At 39.4% G+C, this 17,990-nt stretch overlaps 1 protein-coding gene and 1 pseudogene across 3 annotated transcripts in view; both read right to left on the bottom strand.

The window, feature by feature from the left end:
• LOC118524408 (DNA primase large subunit) overlaps nucleotides 1-17,990 on the bottom strand; it is a 324,736-nt gene that overhangs the window by 279,456 nt on the left and 27,290 nt on the right. Inside the window, exon 6 of one of the 3 annotated variants that reach the window (XM_036095972.2) lies at nucleotides 9,331-11,158. The exons of the other annotated variants lie outside the window; for them this stretch is intronic. Within the exon in view, the coding sequence (XP_035951865.1) occupies nucleotides 11,123-11,158 (36 nt within the window). The 3' untranslated portion in view covers nucleotides 9,331-11,122. Of the gene's footprint in view, nucleotides 1-9,330; nucleotides 11,159-17,990 lie in introns of those variants that run through there. 3 annotated transcript variants of the gene reach the window in all.
• On the bottom strand, nucleotides 2,491-5,993 carry LOC118538186 (eukaryotic translation initiation factor 4B pseudogene; annotated as a pseudogene).

The raw sequence follows: 17,990 nt of genomic DNA on the forward strand, positions 1-17,990 counted from the left end.
TGGTTCAAGAGAAATAATCTATAATTCAACAGATAAAGAATAAAAAAGAAAATGCAGATATTAGAATGAGATGTGAAGGACCGACTAAGAAGATCTAAAATACATTTGATTGGAATCCCAGGCAGAGAAGAAAGAATAAGGACAAGAGCACCAATCGAGAGATTCAAGAAGCCTAGTGAAACTTGAGAAAATAAAAAGAATCCCACTGCTCAACAAACAGAACACTTAAATCAAGCAGAAGTGAATCAGAGTATCTTAAAAGGAGACAACAAGCAAGGTGGCTACGTTTTGTGTTTGGTGTTTTTTGGGGTTTTTTTTTTTTGAACTTTAAAGATCAGATTTTTTTGGAGACAACAAAAAGAAAAACCCACAACTCAAAGGATGGGATTTTACATCTCAAGACAACTCCCAGGTAATAAGTCTACAGTTTACAAATCATTTTCATAGAAGATATTTTGTACAAATTTTACATGTATTAAGGAGCAGGACATAATCCCCATTTCTGTTTTAACGGGGGGGAAGGGGAGCAGGAAAGGGAAGTGGGAAAAAACCGCTTTTTTTGGACACAACTATTTGGAAGGAGTAGACCTGAAGAAGGCAAACCCTACCTTTTCATCCTCTACAGCAAAGAGTTTTAAAAAAAAAACTTTCAGCCTTGGGTATCTCTCTCTGAAAGCCACTTCCTGGCTACTGGCCAATCCAAGCCAATTATTTAAAGTTCTTCATGTGGTATTTTATGTCCACTGGGTAAATGATTCATTATGCCCACTGCTACAGCACTCATAAACCAACATGTCTGCAGGGCCAGGCAGGGTCTAACCTAGGACTGATGGGAGAAGGGCTTGTAAACAAGAGACTAAGGTGTCATTTCTCTGCAGGTACCAATAACACCCATAAGGATACTGTCTACTAGGCTGACCATACAAAAGTGCACATAAAAGCACACAAGTTCAGCTAATATGCTGCAAGAGAAACAAGGACCTTGTTAAACAGTTCTCTCCATTATCATTTGTTCTCTCTCAAGGGATGTTAAAGCAAACAAACAAATAAACCCACACATTGGTTGAGGCCACATTATAAATCCAAACACTGGTGTGGGATTTCCATGGAGAGAGGGAAACGTGTAAAAACAAAAACAAAAGCCCCAAACATGGTTGTAAGAATGGCTCACAATTTACGGGTCCCTATTTATCAACCCTCACTCACTACCTAAGGCCATTAATTCCAGAGTTTTCTGATGTATAAAAAGGGTCAGAGAAGTAGAATAGGAATGGAGGGAAGGAGTGAGAGTCAAAGACATGAAAAAGCCAAGATCTCCTGAAGAAAAGCAGTGATTCCTCATTTGCTTCTGCTCCCTGGGGCTAATACAGAATGCCTAGAGCACGTATGTGATTTAAACAGAAACTGCCTTTTTGGGAGGTAAGAGCAAGGAGTAGCACGAGGGAACATATGACCAGGACAGGATTTTTAAAGCTTCGAGATCTCAACAGTTCAAAATCTGAGAACTTTCAGAAGGGATGCTGTTTAACAAAGGGCAAAACCCTTTCTTATACAAGACGAGCCCCAAGTGCCTTCTGCCCCAGTGTTCACCACTGGTCATACCAGCTCCCCTGATCACTCGTGCAAAATAATGTGCCACCTCCCCACAGCTTCTTTTCAAACCAAGATTCTCCCACTTATTTTGGTCACCAAGCAGTCCTATTCTTTAGTGGCCGATAGAGTCCCTCCCCACTACCCCCCTGAGGGGTAAAAATGAAGGAATTCCCCCAGGCTAGTCCCAGGAACTCAGAATTAACTAAGAGGAGGGGCAGGCAGCCTCCTGGAGACAAAAACAACTTCAGAGACTAAACCTACCTTTCCAAGGATGGAAAATTTATTCAGATAAAGTTTGAGAATTCATATATGTCACAACAGGATAATAAGAATTAAGAGGTACAAATCTCACGCTCTGGGGCACCTGGGTGGCTCAGTCGGTTAAGCATCTGCCTTCGGCTCAGGTCATGATCCCGGGGTCCTGGGATCGAGCCCCGCATCGGGCTCCCTGCTCCGCGGGGAGCCTGCTTCTCCCTCTCCCACTCCCCCTGCTTGTGTTCCCTCTCTGGCTGTCTCTCTCTGTCAAATAAAATCTTTAAAAAAAAAATAAAAAATAAAAAGAAATCTCACACTCTTCCTTAAGCCTGCCCTACTGCCCAACTGGATTCCAGACACTGCATCATGTCACCGCCATTTTATTAAATGGAGGCCTCCCCACCCCCTCCCCGGCACTAATCACACAGGCAACTGCATGTGTCATAAAAATGCACAACTTTTCCATGAAAAGCTGTACGTCTCTTTCTCTCTGGCTACACTGGCGATTCTCCAGTTATTTCAATATTTTAAAGGCTGCAGCAGTGTGCAAAAGAATTTCATTTCATTTCAGGTTTGTTTTTGTTTTTTTTTTTTCAAAGAAAGGTCTCGAGGAGATGGTGAGTTGTATTGTCTTGTCTGGAAAGAGGTTTATCTGCTCTCGAATATTCCAGGGTGAAGAGACCTGGAGAAAGTACAGGATGCCGAGGTCTATTTGGTATAATCTTCTCCCTCATTCTCATCTTCACCACCAACGGAGAGAGCAGCATATCGGCTTACAGAACTGAACTTGGAAGATGGATTTTCTTCAGGTCTCTTTGGCTGGTGCAGATGAGCAGTCCTGATCCTTTTTGCCATCTTTCCTGTCTGACTCCTTCCAGTGGTCTTTGTTCCCTCCATTTCCTGGACTGCAGCTGGAGCTCCCACTTTGGCCCTTTGGGACACTCACCCCATCTACTTTATTTTCATCTTTCCTTGCTGTTCCTTCCTCAGATGGTTGATCCGGAACTACTTTCCCCCCACCGCTTGTGGGAATTACTGCTCTGTGTCTGAGCTTTGAGATCGAGCAGGAGGGTTAGGACTTCGCATCACCCAAGCACTCTCCTTTGGTGGAAGCGCTGGCATTACCTTTAGAGGCTGTTGAGGTTTGGGAGGCTTAGAAGTTGGAGAGGGACACTCTTCCTCCTTATTGTTTTATTTTCTAGAGACTTCTCCCTCTCTCTCTTTCCTGCATTTCTCCCAGCTGTGGCTGAGGTCCCAGTCTGTGATGGCTCACTTCCTGTCCAGGACTGTTCTGTTCCTGAATTTCTTCACTTCGCCAGCTTGGGTGTCTCCCCCAAGGCCATTGTTGCAGTTTTGGCTCATCCAGCTGGCCTTTCAGTTTCTCCCGCTCCTTCTGCAGCCACTCTTTTACTTCTCAGTCTTTAGCAGCTGTGTCGACAGGCTTTCCCCCTCCAAAGACAGAGGTTGCTCAGGTGGACTGGGAGATGCTAGTAGAGGAATCATCTTCCTTAGGAGTACTCCAAGGCTTTACATTCAGTTTGGTTTTTTTGGAGGGAGGGGAGAGGGGAGGAGGACCTCTATCATCATGCCCGTAATTATCCTGAGAGTAATCCTCTCTGGAGCTCCATGACCGATCACCTCATCTGTCATATCCATCTTCATAGTGGTCCCCACCTCCTCTGTAGTTGTCATCCATACAGTACCCACTACCAAATGTTCTTCTGCTACTGCCTATCCTGGAATCATACTCTCTGCCATAATCTCTGCTGCTTCAGTCCTCATAGCGATCCCGGCCCCCATATAGATCCATGGTATCTCAGTGTGGGCTATCACGATAGGAGGGTGACTATCTTATTCTCAGGGGAGCTACAGGTAGACTATCAGCTGACTTCTCAATAGCAAAAATGGAAGCCAGAAGACAGAAGAATTCTATATATTAAACATGTTAAAAGAAAAGCACCTACCTTAAAATCTTTAAAGAAAAAAAAAAAAGGCTGTCTGGCTAAGTCGGTAGAACATGCGACTCTATCTCAGAGTTGTAAGTTGGAGCCCCACACTGGGTGTAGAGATTACTTAAAAATAAAATCTTGCAAGAAAAAGAAAGAACCTGCCAACCTAAAATTCTACATCCAACAAAAATACCTTTCAGTAAAGAATACAATCTCCTTTCTTGCTTTTTGGTTTGTGTGACAATGCCTAAAAGATAAAAGAAGTATAGCAATAAAACCTTAAAGAAATGTACTTCACCTCAAACTAATGCAACATAAGAAGAGCTGGACATTTATGGAAAGATGAACATTTAATGTTCTCCTGTACATCTCCCTGATACGCACAAATGTTTTTTTATTATTAATTGGTTATTTATATAATTGTGTCATGATTACTTAACAGATAAGAAGACCCAAGGGTCAGGTACCATTTATATGCTTTGTTGGATATCCTTCCTACACACACTCATGATCACTCTATGCCCAGTTTCGGAAATATTTACTAACCGCTGAGACAGTCAACAGTTCAAGACTGAACTCCTATGATCATAATTCATTTCACCCAAACACACTTGGAATTTTATTTCAATGGTTTAACATAAAATATCAGATTAACAATTCTTCAGATTTTACATTATTAAACTTTATAAAAACTAAACATTTTGGAGCAAAACTGCAATGAATAGTAAGTCTGCTTTAAAACTACTGTAGCCAGGGGGCGCCTGGGTGGCTCAGTCGGTTAAGCAGCTGCCTTCGGCTCGGGTCATGATCGCAGGGTCCTGGGATCGAGCCCCGCATCGGGCTCCCTGCTCAGCGGGGAGTCTGCTTCTCCCTCTCCCTCTGCCTGCCTCTCTGCATACTTGTTCTCTCTATCTCTCTGTCAAATAAATAAATAAAATCTTTAAAAAAAATTTTAAAAAAATAAAAAAATAAAATAAAACTACTGTAGCCAGAAGTTTGTTCCCCACTCCCCAGTTTCCCTATGAACTAAGTTAATCAAGTCTTTGAAATTTGCAACTGTTTCTTTAATTCCAAACTATTTATTTCAAGCACCCAGTTAATTGGCAGAATGCCTATTTCTTCACACAGCTTTCTATTACTGAGCTTCAAATTTTCTTCTTTATGACATCTCCCTTATGTTATCTTCTGCAATAACCTTTCGGTGCACAATTAAAGGCCTCCCAAACTCAATCTCTGTTGAGGTTCCAACTGGCAAATGTCTTCAAAACAAAAACAAAAGAAAGTAATTTTCCTTTTCCATTTTTACAATGTAGCCCAGTAGAAAATTGTTCAACTTTACTTGGTTCTAAGTTTTTAAACTACATAGCACTTTGGACATTTTTTCAAGATGAATGGAAGAGAGGCAGCCAAACTCTAATTCATGAAAGATATGGTGAAAACTGAAGCTTTCCAAGTTAAGCAGCTAACAGCAGATTACAAAAATATGGCTTTACTTGCCTGGGGAGGAAAGGCTGAAACTTGCTTAAGAGTCAGTATGGACTCAGGGTGCCTGGCTGGCTCAGCCAGAAGAGCATTCGACTCTTGATCTTGGGGTTGTGAGTTCGAGCTCCATGTTGGGTGTAGAGATTACTTAAATAAATTAAAAAACTTAAAAAAAAAAAAGTCAATATGGACCAGTGATGCATCTATGTTTATCCAAGCAAATGGAGAATGAAACAAGAGCACAGAAAAATAAAGTCAAATTGATTTGTTATCATTTTCTCTTACAGGCCATGGGAAATCAAGTCTTACTACTAAATTTACATTTCCATTATATTATTTGAAATTCAAACAGTGAGAATACTAGCTATTGTTTGTGCCTGGGGTAAAGAGAAAGGAGGTATTTATTCCAAGAAATGTTTAAATACATAGGTTTGCAACTGAAAATATTAGAAAGCAGTTTTATGGCTTTGACAAAGGCTTCCTATCTGTTGACCCAGTTCAACATTTTCAGTTCCTCAGAAAATTATTCAAACATTTGATGGTGTAGTTGGCACAATATCCCACCCACCCAAATAGCTCTGCTACCCCCTTTCTGCCTTATCTTTTAAGATTCAGTTCAAATACTGTCAGCTCAATGACGCCTTCCTAGATTAATCCAGTCTGTAGCAATATCCTCTTTACTTTTTCATAACTCTTAGAGACTGTATCAAACATTCTGGCGTGTGGGCGCCTGGGTGGCTCAGTTGGTTAAGCGACTGCCTTCGGCTCAGGTCATGATCCTGGAGTCCCTGGATTGAGTCCCACATCGGGCTCCCTGCTCGGCAGGGAGTCTGCTTCTCCCTCTGACCCTCCCCCCTCTCGTGTGCTCTCTCTCATTCTCTCTCTCTCAAATAAATAAATAAAATCTTTAAAAAAAAAAAAAAAAACATTCTGGCATGTGATTATTTTGCCTTGTTCTCTGTTTCATGAAAACAGTCTCTTTCTACTCTCTCAAACTACAAATGTTATAAATCCTCCATAATGCAGAACATAATGCTGGGTATACATAAAGCATTATCAAATATTAAGTATAAAGTACTATGAAGGACATCAGTAGCTCCAGATTTTCTATGTCATATATACCTGGGAGTAGAATTCTGGTAGCTAGGGACTTAGCTTATAGATACATCTGCATAGCAAGCACACTTTCTATAAACTGTGTTAATTTGGGTACCTTAGTAGGAAAGAGGCGGGTAGATTCAAGTCCCTCCAAGCCACTTCCTGACGTTGACAGGGATTTAGACAAGCGTTCCCCATCATCTTATACATTTACCCTCCATCAAGGAAGAAAGAGGCTACTCATCCATTTGTCATACTTCAAAGTCCATCAAGAGCTTCCTTCCCTTGCTTACACTCCTACCTCAACTTACAGTGCTATCTCTAATTCCATTCCTAAAACATTCATGTGTTTCATCTGCACTGAAAATATGGATTCAAATACAGGAAGCAGCCATGATACCACCGAGAAAGGCTGGTGTTATTCAGGGACACCCGGTTATCAAGCGCTGCCAACACCAGACGTGAGGGGAAGCAGCACTAGCTGCACTACACAGAGGCCACTCCACTGTACGCCATCAAGTCACAGCTCTCCTTCTACTCCTCTACATCAGAAATAGGGAAAAAAGAGCCCATTTCTGCCTTGAAGAACAGATAATCATGTCACCCTCCCCATAACAGCCCTCATTCTTGTAATACTGTAATTATGTATTTTATCCATATTGTAGTATAAGAGCTTCTCCTTCCAAAGCTAAACTCCTACCCCACCTAAGTGTGGCCATTTTCATTCTATGTGCTCAAAATTGCAAAAAGAGAAAACACTGAATTCATACATTCTAGAGCCATTATGTTGTTCTCTGTAATGATCCTGACATTGATCTCTTAAAATACCAATCACTTGGTTCCTTATCTATATCTTCCTTGCTAATGTTAACTTTGAGTTACCAAAAAAGAAAAAAGACAAAATTATTATTTCTATTTTGTAGAAATAAATAACAGCAGCCTCGGGACACATATATGAGAATCATCTTGTTCACTTTGTTTCTTGCCTCCAGTAAGATCATTACAACCCAAAAGTGATACAGCTTAAGGAATCCAGAAAGCTAAGCAGCAAATTCAAACAGTTGTGTATGTACTACATTTATCCCTGATTCTCCTGTTCCGTAAGCAAAGTGTTATAATAGCAGTAATGTGTCTGCCAACACAAAAAGGTTTTATTAGGCCTTATTAGGCCTCTACTCTCCTGCTTCCCTGGACTTAAAGGTTTTTTAATCCATTTTCAGTTTTTCAATAAGAGATCATTTCCAAGATTTTCCATATGAATTAAAATTTCTCCCTTAACTACCATAATCCAAACTCCACATACTGAGAACCAATACAAACCATTAAATGCTGAAAATTAAAAAGAAAATAGAAATCTGCAACCGTTTCAAAACAGCACACAAAAATCAAGGAGGCTGTATAACTTATGATTGCTTTTACTCACTTATTTATAACCCTTTCTATTTAAGAAAGTGCTTTAAATCCCCCATAGCACCTACACAGAGCCCTAACCATATCTCTTAGTTCACCATCTCTTGGCTGAATTGAGTGTAGCAAGCAAAAAGGACTCTCCACAATCTATACTCTGAAATGAAGTCATTAATTTGGACCACTCTAAATTTCGGCAAACTCATGAGAGGGTAAGAACACTGTTTAAAAACATCAACTACCTTATACCTTATTACCGCTCTCTCCCGGGTCCTGAAACATAAAAAGCTCTCTCTGAAAATCAAGAAGACCTCAAAGTATTCTCAGACTCCCGTCAAGATTCAGAAATGCACCAAGCATCTCTTCAAAATTAAAAAGCCATAAACTTCTCAGCTAACTCTGTTGAAGCAGCTTCACCAAACTTCTGAAAAGTGGAAAGCATTTAATCAAGAATGTTCCCATTTCTCTCCCTTCTGAGTAATGTGAACTCCCTCAGAGTTACCTTCTCTACTTACCTAATGATCAGAATTTCATTTTCCATACTATTAACCATAGTTCTGAGTTACATAATTTTCATTACGTTTCATAGTCTTTCCAAATCATGGTAGAGTTGTTTTAGAGTATTTAGGGTACACTGTTTCGGCTTCTGTTCAAATTTAAGAAGTCAGAAGCTCTAGCTTAGCTACCATTTCCAGTTACATATCACTGCATAATAAATTACCCCTAAAACTTAGCGGCTTAAAGCAACAACCATTTTATTTTCTCCCAATTTTGTTGGTCAGAAATTCAGAAAGGATACAATTCCTCTGTTCCATGTGGCATCAAATGACGTCACTTGGGGTCCTGAGCTGATGAAAAGACTGAAGAGTCCAAGATGGCTTCACTCATATGTCTGGCACCACGGTAGAGATGGCTAACCGCGGGGCTCCACTGGGAATGTCGAGGAGTGCTGAGACGTGGCCTCTCCAGTATGGCAGCTGCCAGTGTACGCCAGGCTTCAGAACAGACGTCTCCAGCAAGCAGATCTCAGCACATCTAGTCAGACTTCTTACGTGACATCTCAGGATTCCCAAAGAAAGTATGTCCGACAAAGGAAGTAGAAGCAGCCAGTTTCTTAAGGTCTGCACCCAGAAACTGATAACAGTGTCACTTCCACCAAATTCTATTGGTCTAAGTAGTTACAAAACCCACAGCATTCTATTACCCTTTAAAACTATTACACAATAAATTGTTTTAATCTTCTGGGAGATAGAAAATAACACATGATCAGGGACTGTCCAGTTGTCAGTCTAGGAACTATCTCTACACACCCCTAAACCACTTGCACTACATATAAAGAATCAGACCAAAATCTGCACTTACTCATTTTAATAAAACTCCAGTATTCCAAATTTTATTAGCTTATCTTACACAACTGAGGTTCTTATAATTTTTTGTTATTATATATGTATGTATAGCAATTATTTTTTTTCTTCCAAGATTTTATTTAAATTCACATTAGTTAACACACAGTGTAATATTAGTTTCAGGAGTAGAATTTAGTGATTCATCACTGACATACAACATCCACTGCTCATCACAAGTGCCCTTCTTAATGCCCATCCCCCCATCCCCCTCCCCTCCAGCAACTCTGTTTGTTCTCTATAGTCAAGAGTCTCTTATGGTTTGCCTCCCTCTCTGTTCTTATCTTATTTTTCCTTCCCTTCCCCTATGTTCATCTGTTTTGTTTCTTAAATCCCACATCATGAGTGAAATCATATGGTATTTGTCTTTCTCTGACTGACTTATTTTTGCTTAGCATAATACACTCTAGTCCCATCCACGTTGTTGGCAGACGGCAAGATTTCATTCTTTTTGATGGCTTAGTAATACTCCATTGTGTATATATACACCACATCTTCTTTAGCCATTCATCAGTCGATGGTCATTTGGGCTCTTTCCAGTTTGGCTATTGTTGATATATTGTTGCTGTTATCAACACTGTGGTACATGTGCCCCTTCAAATCACTATGTTTGTATCCTCTGGATAAATACCTAGTAGTGCAATTGCTGGGTCATAGGGTAGCTCTATTTTTAACTTTTTGAGGAACCTCCATACTGTTTTCCAGAGTGGCTGCACCAGCTTGCATTCCCATCAACAGTGTAAGAGGGTTCCCCTTTCTGCACATCTTCACCAACAACTGTTGTTTCCTAACTTGTTAATTTTAGCCATTCTGACAGGTGTGAGGTGGTATCTCGATGTGGTTTTGATTTGTATTTCCCTGATGATAAGTGATATTGAGCATCTTTTCATGTGTCTGTTAGCCATTGGTAGATCTTCTGTGGAAAAAAGTCTGTTCATGTCTTCTGCCCATTTCTTAACTGGATTATTTATTTTTTGGTGTTGAGTTTAATAAGTTCTTTATACATTTTGGAAACTAGCCCTTTCTCCAATATGTCATTTGTAAGTATCTTCTCCCATTCCATCGGTGGCCTTTTGGTTTTATTGATTGTTTCCTTCGCTGTACAGAAGCTTTTTATTTTGATGAGGTCCCAATAGTTCAGTTTTTGCCCTTGTTTCCCTTGCCTTCAGAGACGTGTCAAGGAAGAAGCTGCTATGGACAAGGTCAAAGAGGTTGCTGCCTGTGGTTCTCCTCTAGGATTTTGATGGATTCCTGTCTCACATTTAGGTCTTTCATCCATTTTAAATTTATTTTCTGTACGGTGTAAGGAAGTGGTCCAGTTTTATTCTCCTGCATGTGGCTGTCCAATTTTCCCAGCACCATTTGTTGAAGAGACTGTCTTTTTTCCATTGGATATTCGTTCCTGCTTTGTTGAAGATTGTTGACCATACAGTTAAGGGTCCATTCTGGGTTCTGGGTTCTGTTCCATTGATCTCCGTGTCTGTTTTCGTGCTAGTACCATACTATCTTGATAATTACGCACTGGAATACAGATTGAAGTTCGGAATTGCAATGCCTCCAGCTTTGGTTTTCTTTTTCAACCTTCCTTTGGCTATTCAGGATCTTTTCTGGTTCCATACAAATTTTAGGACTGTTTGTTCCAGCTCTGTGAAAAATGCTGGTGGTATTTTGATAAGGATTGCATTGAATATGTAGATTGCTTTGGGTAGTACACACATTTTAATAAAATTTGTTCTTCCAATCCATGAGCACGGAATGTTTTTCCATTTCTTTGTGTCTTCCTCAATTTCTTTCATAAGCGTTCTATAGTTTTCAGAGTACCAATCTTTTACCTCTTTGGTTAGGTTTATTCCTAGGTATTTTATGGGTTTTGGTGCAGGTAGCAATCATTTTTAAATGACTCAAAGGGTATTAGGGGAAAGAACCCAATGTTCTCTATGTACACCATCTTTTGCAAATCTCACAAAGAAGCTAGAAAGTAACAAATAAAAATAATAGTTAAAATTTAGTATGTGCTTACTATCTGCCAGGCAGTGTTCTAAATACCTTAACATGTATTAATTTAATTGAAGCCGCCTAACCTTATGAGATAGTATTATTATATTTTTTATTTTTCAGATGAGAAAACCAGATTGGAGGGGGAAAAAAAAAACTACTAAGTGGCAGCACCAGTATTCAACCCCAGGTAGTATGGCACCAGAACCTGTGCATTCTACCCCTAGGCCATATGACATATAGATTATCCCCACTTAGACATCATGCTACCTCGCCCTACTACCTTTGACCTTGGTACAGGTCAAAGCAGGATTGTATGTATATACCTCAGATCCTCTATCCCAACACCCTAAGTCTGCAATGAAAAACCCCAAACATTTTCTGTTACTGGGCCTTTCGTATCTGAGTCAAATTAGGAATAGTGTCTTCCTTGGTTTCTCCACTCTTAACCCTAAATCAGCCACAGACACTTGACTGAACTGTAAATAGTTTTACATCTTTGCACACCCTGAGAAAAAGACAAGCCAGGAAGAATAAAAGGCTAGGAGCATGGATCCAAATTCTTCCTCAGTTACTGAACTAAGATGTCGTGTCTCCCGCCGCCCCGCATCCTGGCATTAACACTGACCCATGCCTGTTAAGAGTTTCCTACCACATCTCTCAGATTTGTAAGAGGAAGTTTTGGTCACCTCTGAGGAACCTGGTATACCTATCTATGATATACCTGCCTATTTCCATGTATGGTTTAAATGTACATGCACAGGATTGTCTTGGCTCCCTTGCAGTGTCCTTTTCCTTCCTAGAAGGAAAAAAGAGCCAGGAAAAATATCAGAGACCCAAAGGACCAACAAAGGTATGACCAGACAATCTAATGAGCTCAGTAAAAAAGCCAAAGTTCAACTCTTAAACTTTGAAAATACTGAAATGCCTAATGACACTGTATATACCAAGTCTCTGATGCACAGCATTTATGAATTATGCAGCCTTGCATTATACTAAAAGTCTACAGATAACTACTGGTATTTGTTATTCCTTAAATTTATGTCTTAATTAGTTTGACAAGTTGATTTTAAATAATGAAAGCCATCTCTGAAAGGTCCATTTAGACTTGTGCAGATAATCAGCATCTGCCTCTAATCAAACTGAGATGATTAGCAAATTAAACCCTTTAATTAGCATTTTGCATAATTTAGCCAAATTATGCTTCTTAGGTTTAAGAAGGTGAAACAGGGTGAATTTATCAGTTAGATATTCCTTTAAATCTTTATTAATTATCAAAGTTTACCCCATCTACAGTAAAAATAAAGACATACAAATTAAATTCAGCTTAGTTGGCTAAAACCTAACACTTCACAACATTTAAGCTAATTATGTCATTTGGGGCAAATTAACACAATACTCAGAAGAGAAAAAAATTTTTCATTTCAATTCTCTCCATCAACTACCTCAGAGGTCAACTCACCCAAACTATATTCAAACAGCATTTTTAAGAAGAAAGGAAGGAAGAAGCAAGCATCTCTCTGCTGCCATTAAGTACTGCAGAAGGTTAATTTCACTAAACATTCAATCATACAGTTTTCAAGAAAAGCACTCATAAAAAGGTAAGTAACTTGTCAATTTTCTTTGTTAGAAAGAGACCACAGGACAATAAAGGAGCAAAGGGGCCATCACAAAAAAACAAGATAAGCCATTACTTTTATCTACAGGCAATACATTCTCTCACACTCAGTGATGCTGACTTTTTTTTTTTTAAAGTATCTCCACTCTTAACTGACCAAAACACCCCATTAGCTACCAAAGGTACCAATTTCCAGGATTTGATAAACAAGTCAGATAATAAATAGCAAGAGCTTAAGAGATGGTGGAGGAAGCGTGTATCTTTTCTAACATATATTAAACTCCAGCTTCTGATGAAGACATGGTCTTGGAAATAGCCCCTCTGTTCTAGAACTAATCCTCTTACCAAAAAGCAGCAGTGAAATTTGAAAGTAGACTTTTCTCATGACTAAAGATAGCAACCTACTACAAACTTCAAATAAATTATCTTTATCCTGCTATGAATACTACCCAAACCATAGCTCTTCTTTTGTGTGTGTGCACATGCATGTGTGCTTGTGTGTCAAAGGGAGTGATAAATAGAAAGAAAAATAATCATGTCAAGCTTATATTAAAAAGGAACACTCAAATAAATTCTAATTCATTTTAAAGAATATACAACATACCAAACGAAAACTGACACAGAATAAACAAGAAGCTATCCTTTCCGAATCCAAATTCCAATCCATTTGTATGCAGATCCGACTGCATTCCTGAACAACCTGTATTTGGAGAGCCCAAACAATAGCTCTGATGTACACTAATCAACCAAACAGCACCAAAATTGTTTCTTTAAGGACTTACTGAAGTGGCAATATTTTTAATATAATTTAGTGTTTCGCATCTACAGGCACTCCGAAAATATTAGTCGGTTCATTGACTGGAAAAATCAAGCCTACATTCCAAAGACTGTTCTTTTAGTAGTTCATAGTGGGTCTCAGACACAGCATCAACAGCCTAATTTGGAGCAACTACAGCTCTGAAGTGATATGATATATATCCAGCCGAAAAAAACTTATTTCTCTTAACCCTTGAATTATCAATAGGGCAACTAAAAGGCAAATGTAAAAAGTTAAAACTCTAGGAATATAAAAGCCCAACCTTTAGTCTTAATTCATTTGCTATTTAACAAACCCCCGTAGCCTTTTACTATTAAAGCAGAAGGAAGAGACATATAAACACCTGCAAAGCATGAACTTCAATTCATTTCACTACTTTTTTCCCTTCTGCACTGATCGGACCATTGGAAGTTAAAGTACAGTGCTTTGGCTCCCCCAAATGACACTTCTAGAGCATAATAATCCTGTCACAGAGAAAAGAAACAAAAGCCAAATACAACGGGGTTCCTTGTATCCCATCCTCATTGGAAGAAACTTGTCCAGTACTAGATTCAGTTTTAATATCATCATCCTCATCTACCCTACTCTCAACCTAATTAAACAAAAATATTATATATTCAACCAAGAGTTTATCTCCAAGTCCCAAAAGGTGAAGGAATTACATAATTAAGAAACAGGAGTAAAGTGAAGGTAAAAGTATTGTACCAAAAAGTTTGCATCACAGAGGTATTAACAGTCCAAAAAAAATAACATGTTTCTATAAAAATGCCTTAAAGTAATTAACCACAAAGATTAGTTCCAAGATTATAACTAACCAGAACTTCAAACACCAAAAAGTTCTAATCTGAGAAATAAAAAATATCACTAATAAAAATCACTTGTTTAATTTTAAACATTCAATATAACTTCTAGAGTTAGAGTCTGCTGTTTTCATATGCATAAGCAAAATGCTTACTAAATAATAAAATGGCTAACCTTTAGTGTTCACAATGTGCCAAGCACTATGCAATTTACATAGATAATTTCTTTCAGTTTCACAACAATTCTATGAGGAATATACTAAGATGTTCTCTATCTTATTGTAGAAGAAAATGAGGCATTGAAAGGTTAGGTAACTTACCCAGGGTCATAAAAAATCCATTATGAGATTAATTTTCCCACATTTTCTCACTCATACACTCTCCCTTAGCAATCTTCTTTTCCACAGATTCAAATACTACTGTTACATATGTATTTTGATTATATACTTTCAACCATGACCTCTTGAACACAGCCTTATATGCTGAATTGTCCACTGCCTATCTCCACTGGCCTACCAGCACTCATAAGCAGTATATTCACAACCAAATATACCATCCTATCCCAAAAACATATTCCTATTTCTATATTCCCTACCATTACTAATACACTATTCTTTATCTACCAAATAGCTTGGAGTCATCTTCATTTCACATTCCACTAAGTCATCAAATCTTCAGGCTCCTTCCACGTCTACCGTGTTGGCCCACCTCTTTCCATCGCCACAGTCACTTCTATAATTCAGACCCTCATTCAGTCCTTCATTTGGTCATTCACTCAACAAATTTTCCTTGTTGTTAACAGAGAAACTGGCAACATCTCAACAGAACTCTGCTGTAAGTCTCAACATTCTACTACTTGGTAATCTTTTTTTCTTTAACTTTTAATTTTTTTTAACTTTTCATTTTAAAATAATTATAGACCCACAAGTTGCAAAAACAGGACAGAGAGTTCCCTTGTACCCTTCACCCAGGGTCCCTCAATGGTTATATCTTACATAACTAGAGTACAAAACCTAAACCAGGACAAATGACGTTGGTACAATGCATGTGTACAGTTCCGTGCCATTTCACCACATCTGTAGATATGTGAAACAACCACAATTAAGAGGAATTATTTTTACTCTGAGGATCTTAGTGTTAATTAATCTCATTAAGGCTTTAATAGACTCATTCTCATGGTCAGCTAGTAGGCAGGCCCACTTAAAGATACATGAAGTGGTGTCCAATATTACCTGATAATCTTAAATCTCAACTTCGGGGGCGCCTGGGTGGCTCAGTCAGTTAAGCGTCTGCCTTCGGCTCAGGTCATGATCCCAGGGTCCTGGGATCGAGCCCGACATCGGGCTCCCTGCTCCGCGGGAAGCCTGCTTCTCCCTCTCCCACTCCCCCTGCTTGTGTTCCCTCTGTCGATGTCTCTCTCTCTGTCAAATAAATAAATAAAATCTTAAAAAAAAAAAAATCTCGGGGCGCCTGGGTGGCTCAGTTGGTTAAGCAACTGCCTTCAGCTCAGGTCATGATCCTGGAGTCCCTGGATCGAGTCCCGCATCGGGCTCCCTGCTCGGCAGGGAGCCTGCTTCTCCCTCTGACACTCCCCCCTCTCATGTTCTCTCTCTCTCATTCTCTCTGTCTCAAATAAATAAATAAAATCTTTAAAAAAAAAAAAAAAAAAAAAAAAAAAAAAAAAAAAAATCTCAACTTGGGTCTCAACTCTGGACTTCCTTATTCACTCAGCTACTGTGGTTCTCTTTTATCATACTAAATTAAAACATGTCAGTCCACTCCTCAAAAAGTTTCAGCAATTCCTTCCTGCCCTTATCCTATCTCACTAGCCTCCCCTCCCTCTCTTCCCCATAATTTTTTTTTTCTTTTTTAAGATTTTACTCAGTTATTTGACAGAGAGAGAGTGAGAGAGCACAAGCAGGGAGAGCAGCAGGCAGAGGGAGAGGGAGAAGCAGCTTCCCGCAGAGCAGGGAGCCTGATGTGGGGCTCGATCCCAGGACCCTGGGATCATGACCTGAGCCAAAGGCAGACGCTTAACTGACTGAGCCATCCAGGCGCCCCTTCCCCACAATTTAACTACAAACTTCCTTGTCATAAAAATGTACAACCAAGGGCACCTGGGTGGGTCAGTCACTAAGCGTCTGTGTTCGGCTCAGGTCAGGATCCCAGGGTCCTGGGATCAAGCTCCACATCAGGCTCCCTGCTCCGCGGGAAGCCTGCTTCTCCCTCTCCCACTCCCCCTGCTTGTGTTCCCTCTCTCACATTCTGTCAATTAAATAAAATAAAATCTTCCAAAAAAAAAAAAAAAAAAAAAGAAGATCTCAGAGGAGTAGGAGTTATGCTGCGGTTAGGAAAAATAGGATGACAGAACTATGTGTGTTCAAGCTGGAAAGAAGAAAGAGTACTACACTACATTAAGGAAGAGCAGGCTGCTGTTCCTAGAAAAAAAGAAAGGCAGGTTCCAAGACCCTCTATCACCAACCAGTCCTCAGAACAGAGCTCCAGCAGCTGGTGAGCCCCCACAAAGCAAAAGAAAGAGATCATCCTAACCCACCCATTCCATCCCTCAGGTTTATCTTCAGAACCTGTAAACTGACAAGTTAATATATAAATTTTATAGGTCCCTAGGTCCAAAGGCAAAGTTCTCTCAATGGTTTGGTGCTTGGAATTCCTCTATTGTTTATACACATCATCATCACCATGCATTAAAATATAAATAAATTTAAAAATTAGAATTCTTATGATTAACATTTCTCAAGTCTACTTTAAGTCGCCATAAATAATACAATTTCTAGGAATTATTTCTATACATAAGTGATCCAAAGACCAGAAACCTCACTATACGAACAGCACAATCTCAGGAAAAAAGCACCTTCGTTATGTTCTATGAAGATATCTCCAAAGGGAAGAGAAAGAACTGAATGTCCCACCCCAGGCCCACCAAATGATCTGTGAGCAGAGAGCCAGTCTTAATTCCCCTCATCTGAGAAGTCTGCTTGCCCTGTTCCACTAGGACACTAGGAAGCTCTACATCCACAATACATGAAGAGTTTTGAACTCTGTTTATGAAAGGGACTATAAAGAAGTATTATTTTGATGCCACTTTTGACCGTCTCCATGTGCTATGCTCACAGTTGTTGTGCATACTGGAACTACACAATACAGAGGGTTTAAGAAGATTATTTTTTACAAATAATAGTAAGACATCCAGATATAACCTTAGTTATGGAAACAATATGTCTGGGATGACAGCTACTTTAGTGTTAGTGAAGTAAAAAGTCTGTTTTTTAAAAAGGGGTAACTCCATAACTAAAATATAAAAGAAACAGAAAAGCAATCTAAAACAAAATAATACTAACATACATAAACAATCACACATAGTGCATTAAATGTCATAATCAAGAGGCACCTGGGTGACTCAGTCGGTTAAGCGTCCAACTTTTGTTTCGGCTCAGGTCATGGTCTCAGGGTCATGAAAGTGAGCCCCACATCCAGTTCTGCGCTTAGTGTGCAGTCTGCTTGAGATTCTCTCTCCCTCTCCCACCGCCCCTCCCCGCCACTCACATGCACACA

This window comes from Halichoerus grypus, chromosome 9, assembly GCF_964656455.1.
Source record: "Halichoerus grypus chromosome 9, mHalGry1.hap1.1, whole genome shotgun sequence".
In the NCBI taxonomy this organism is placed as follows: domain Eukaryota; kingdom Metazoa; phylum Chordata; class Mammalia; order Carnivora; family Phocidae; genus Halichoerus; species Halichoerus grypus.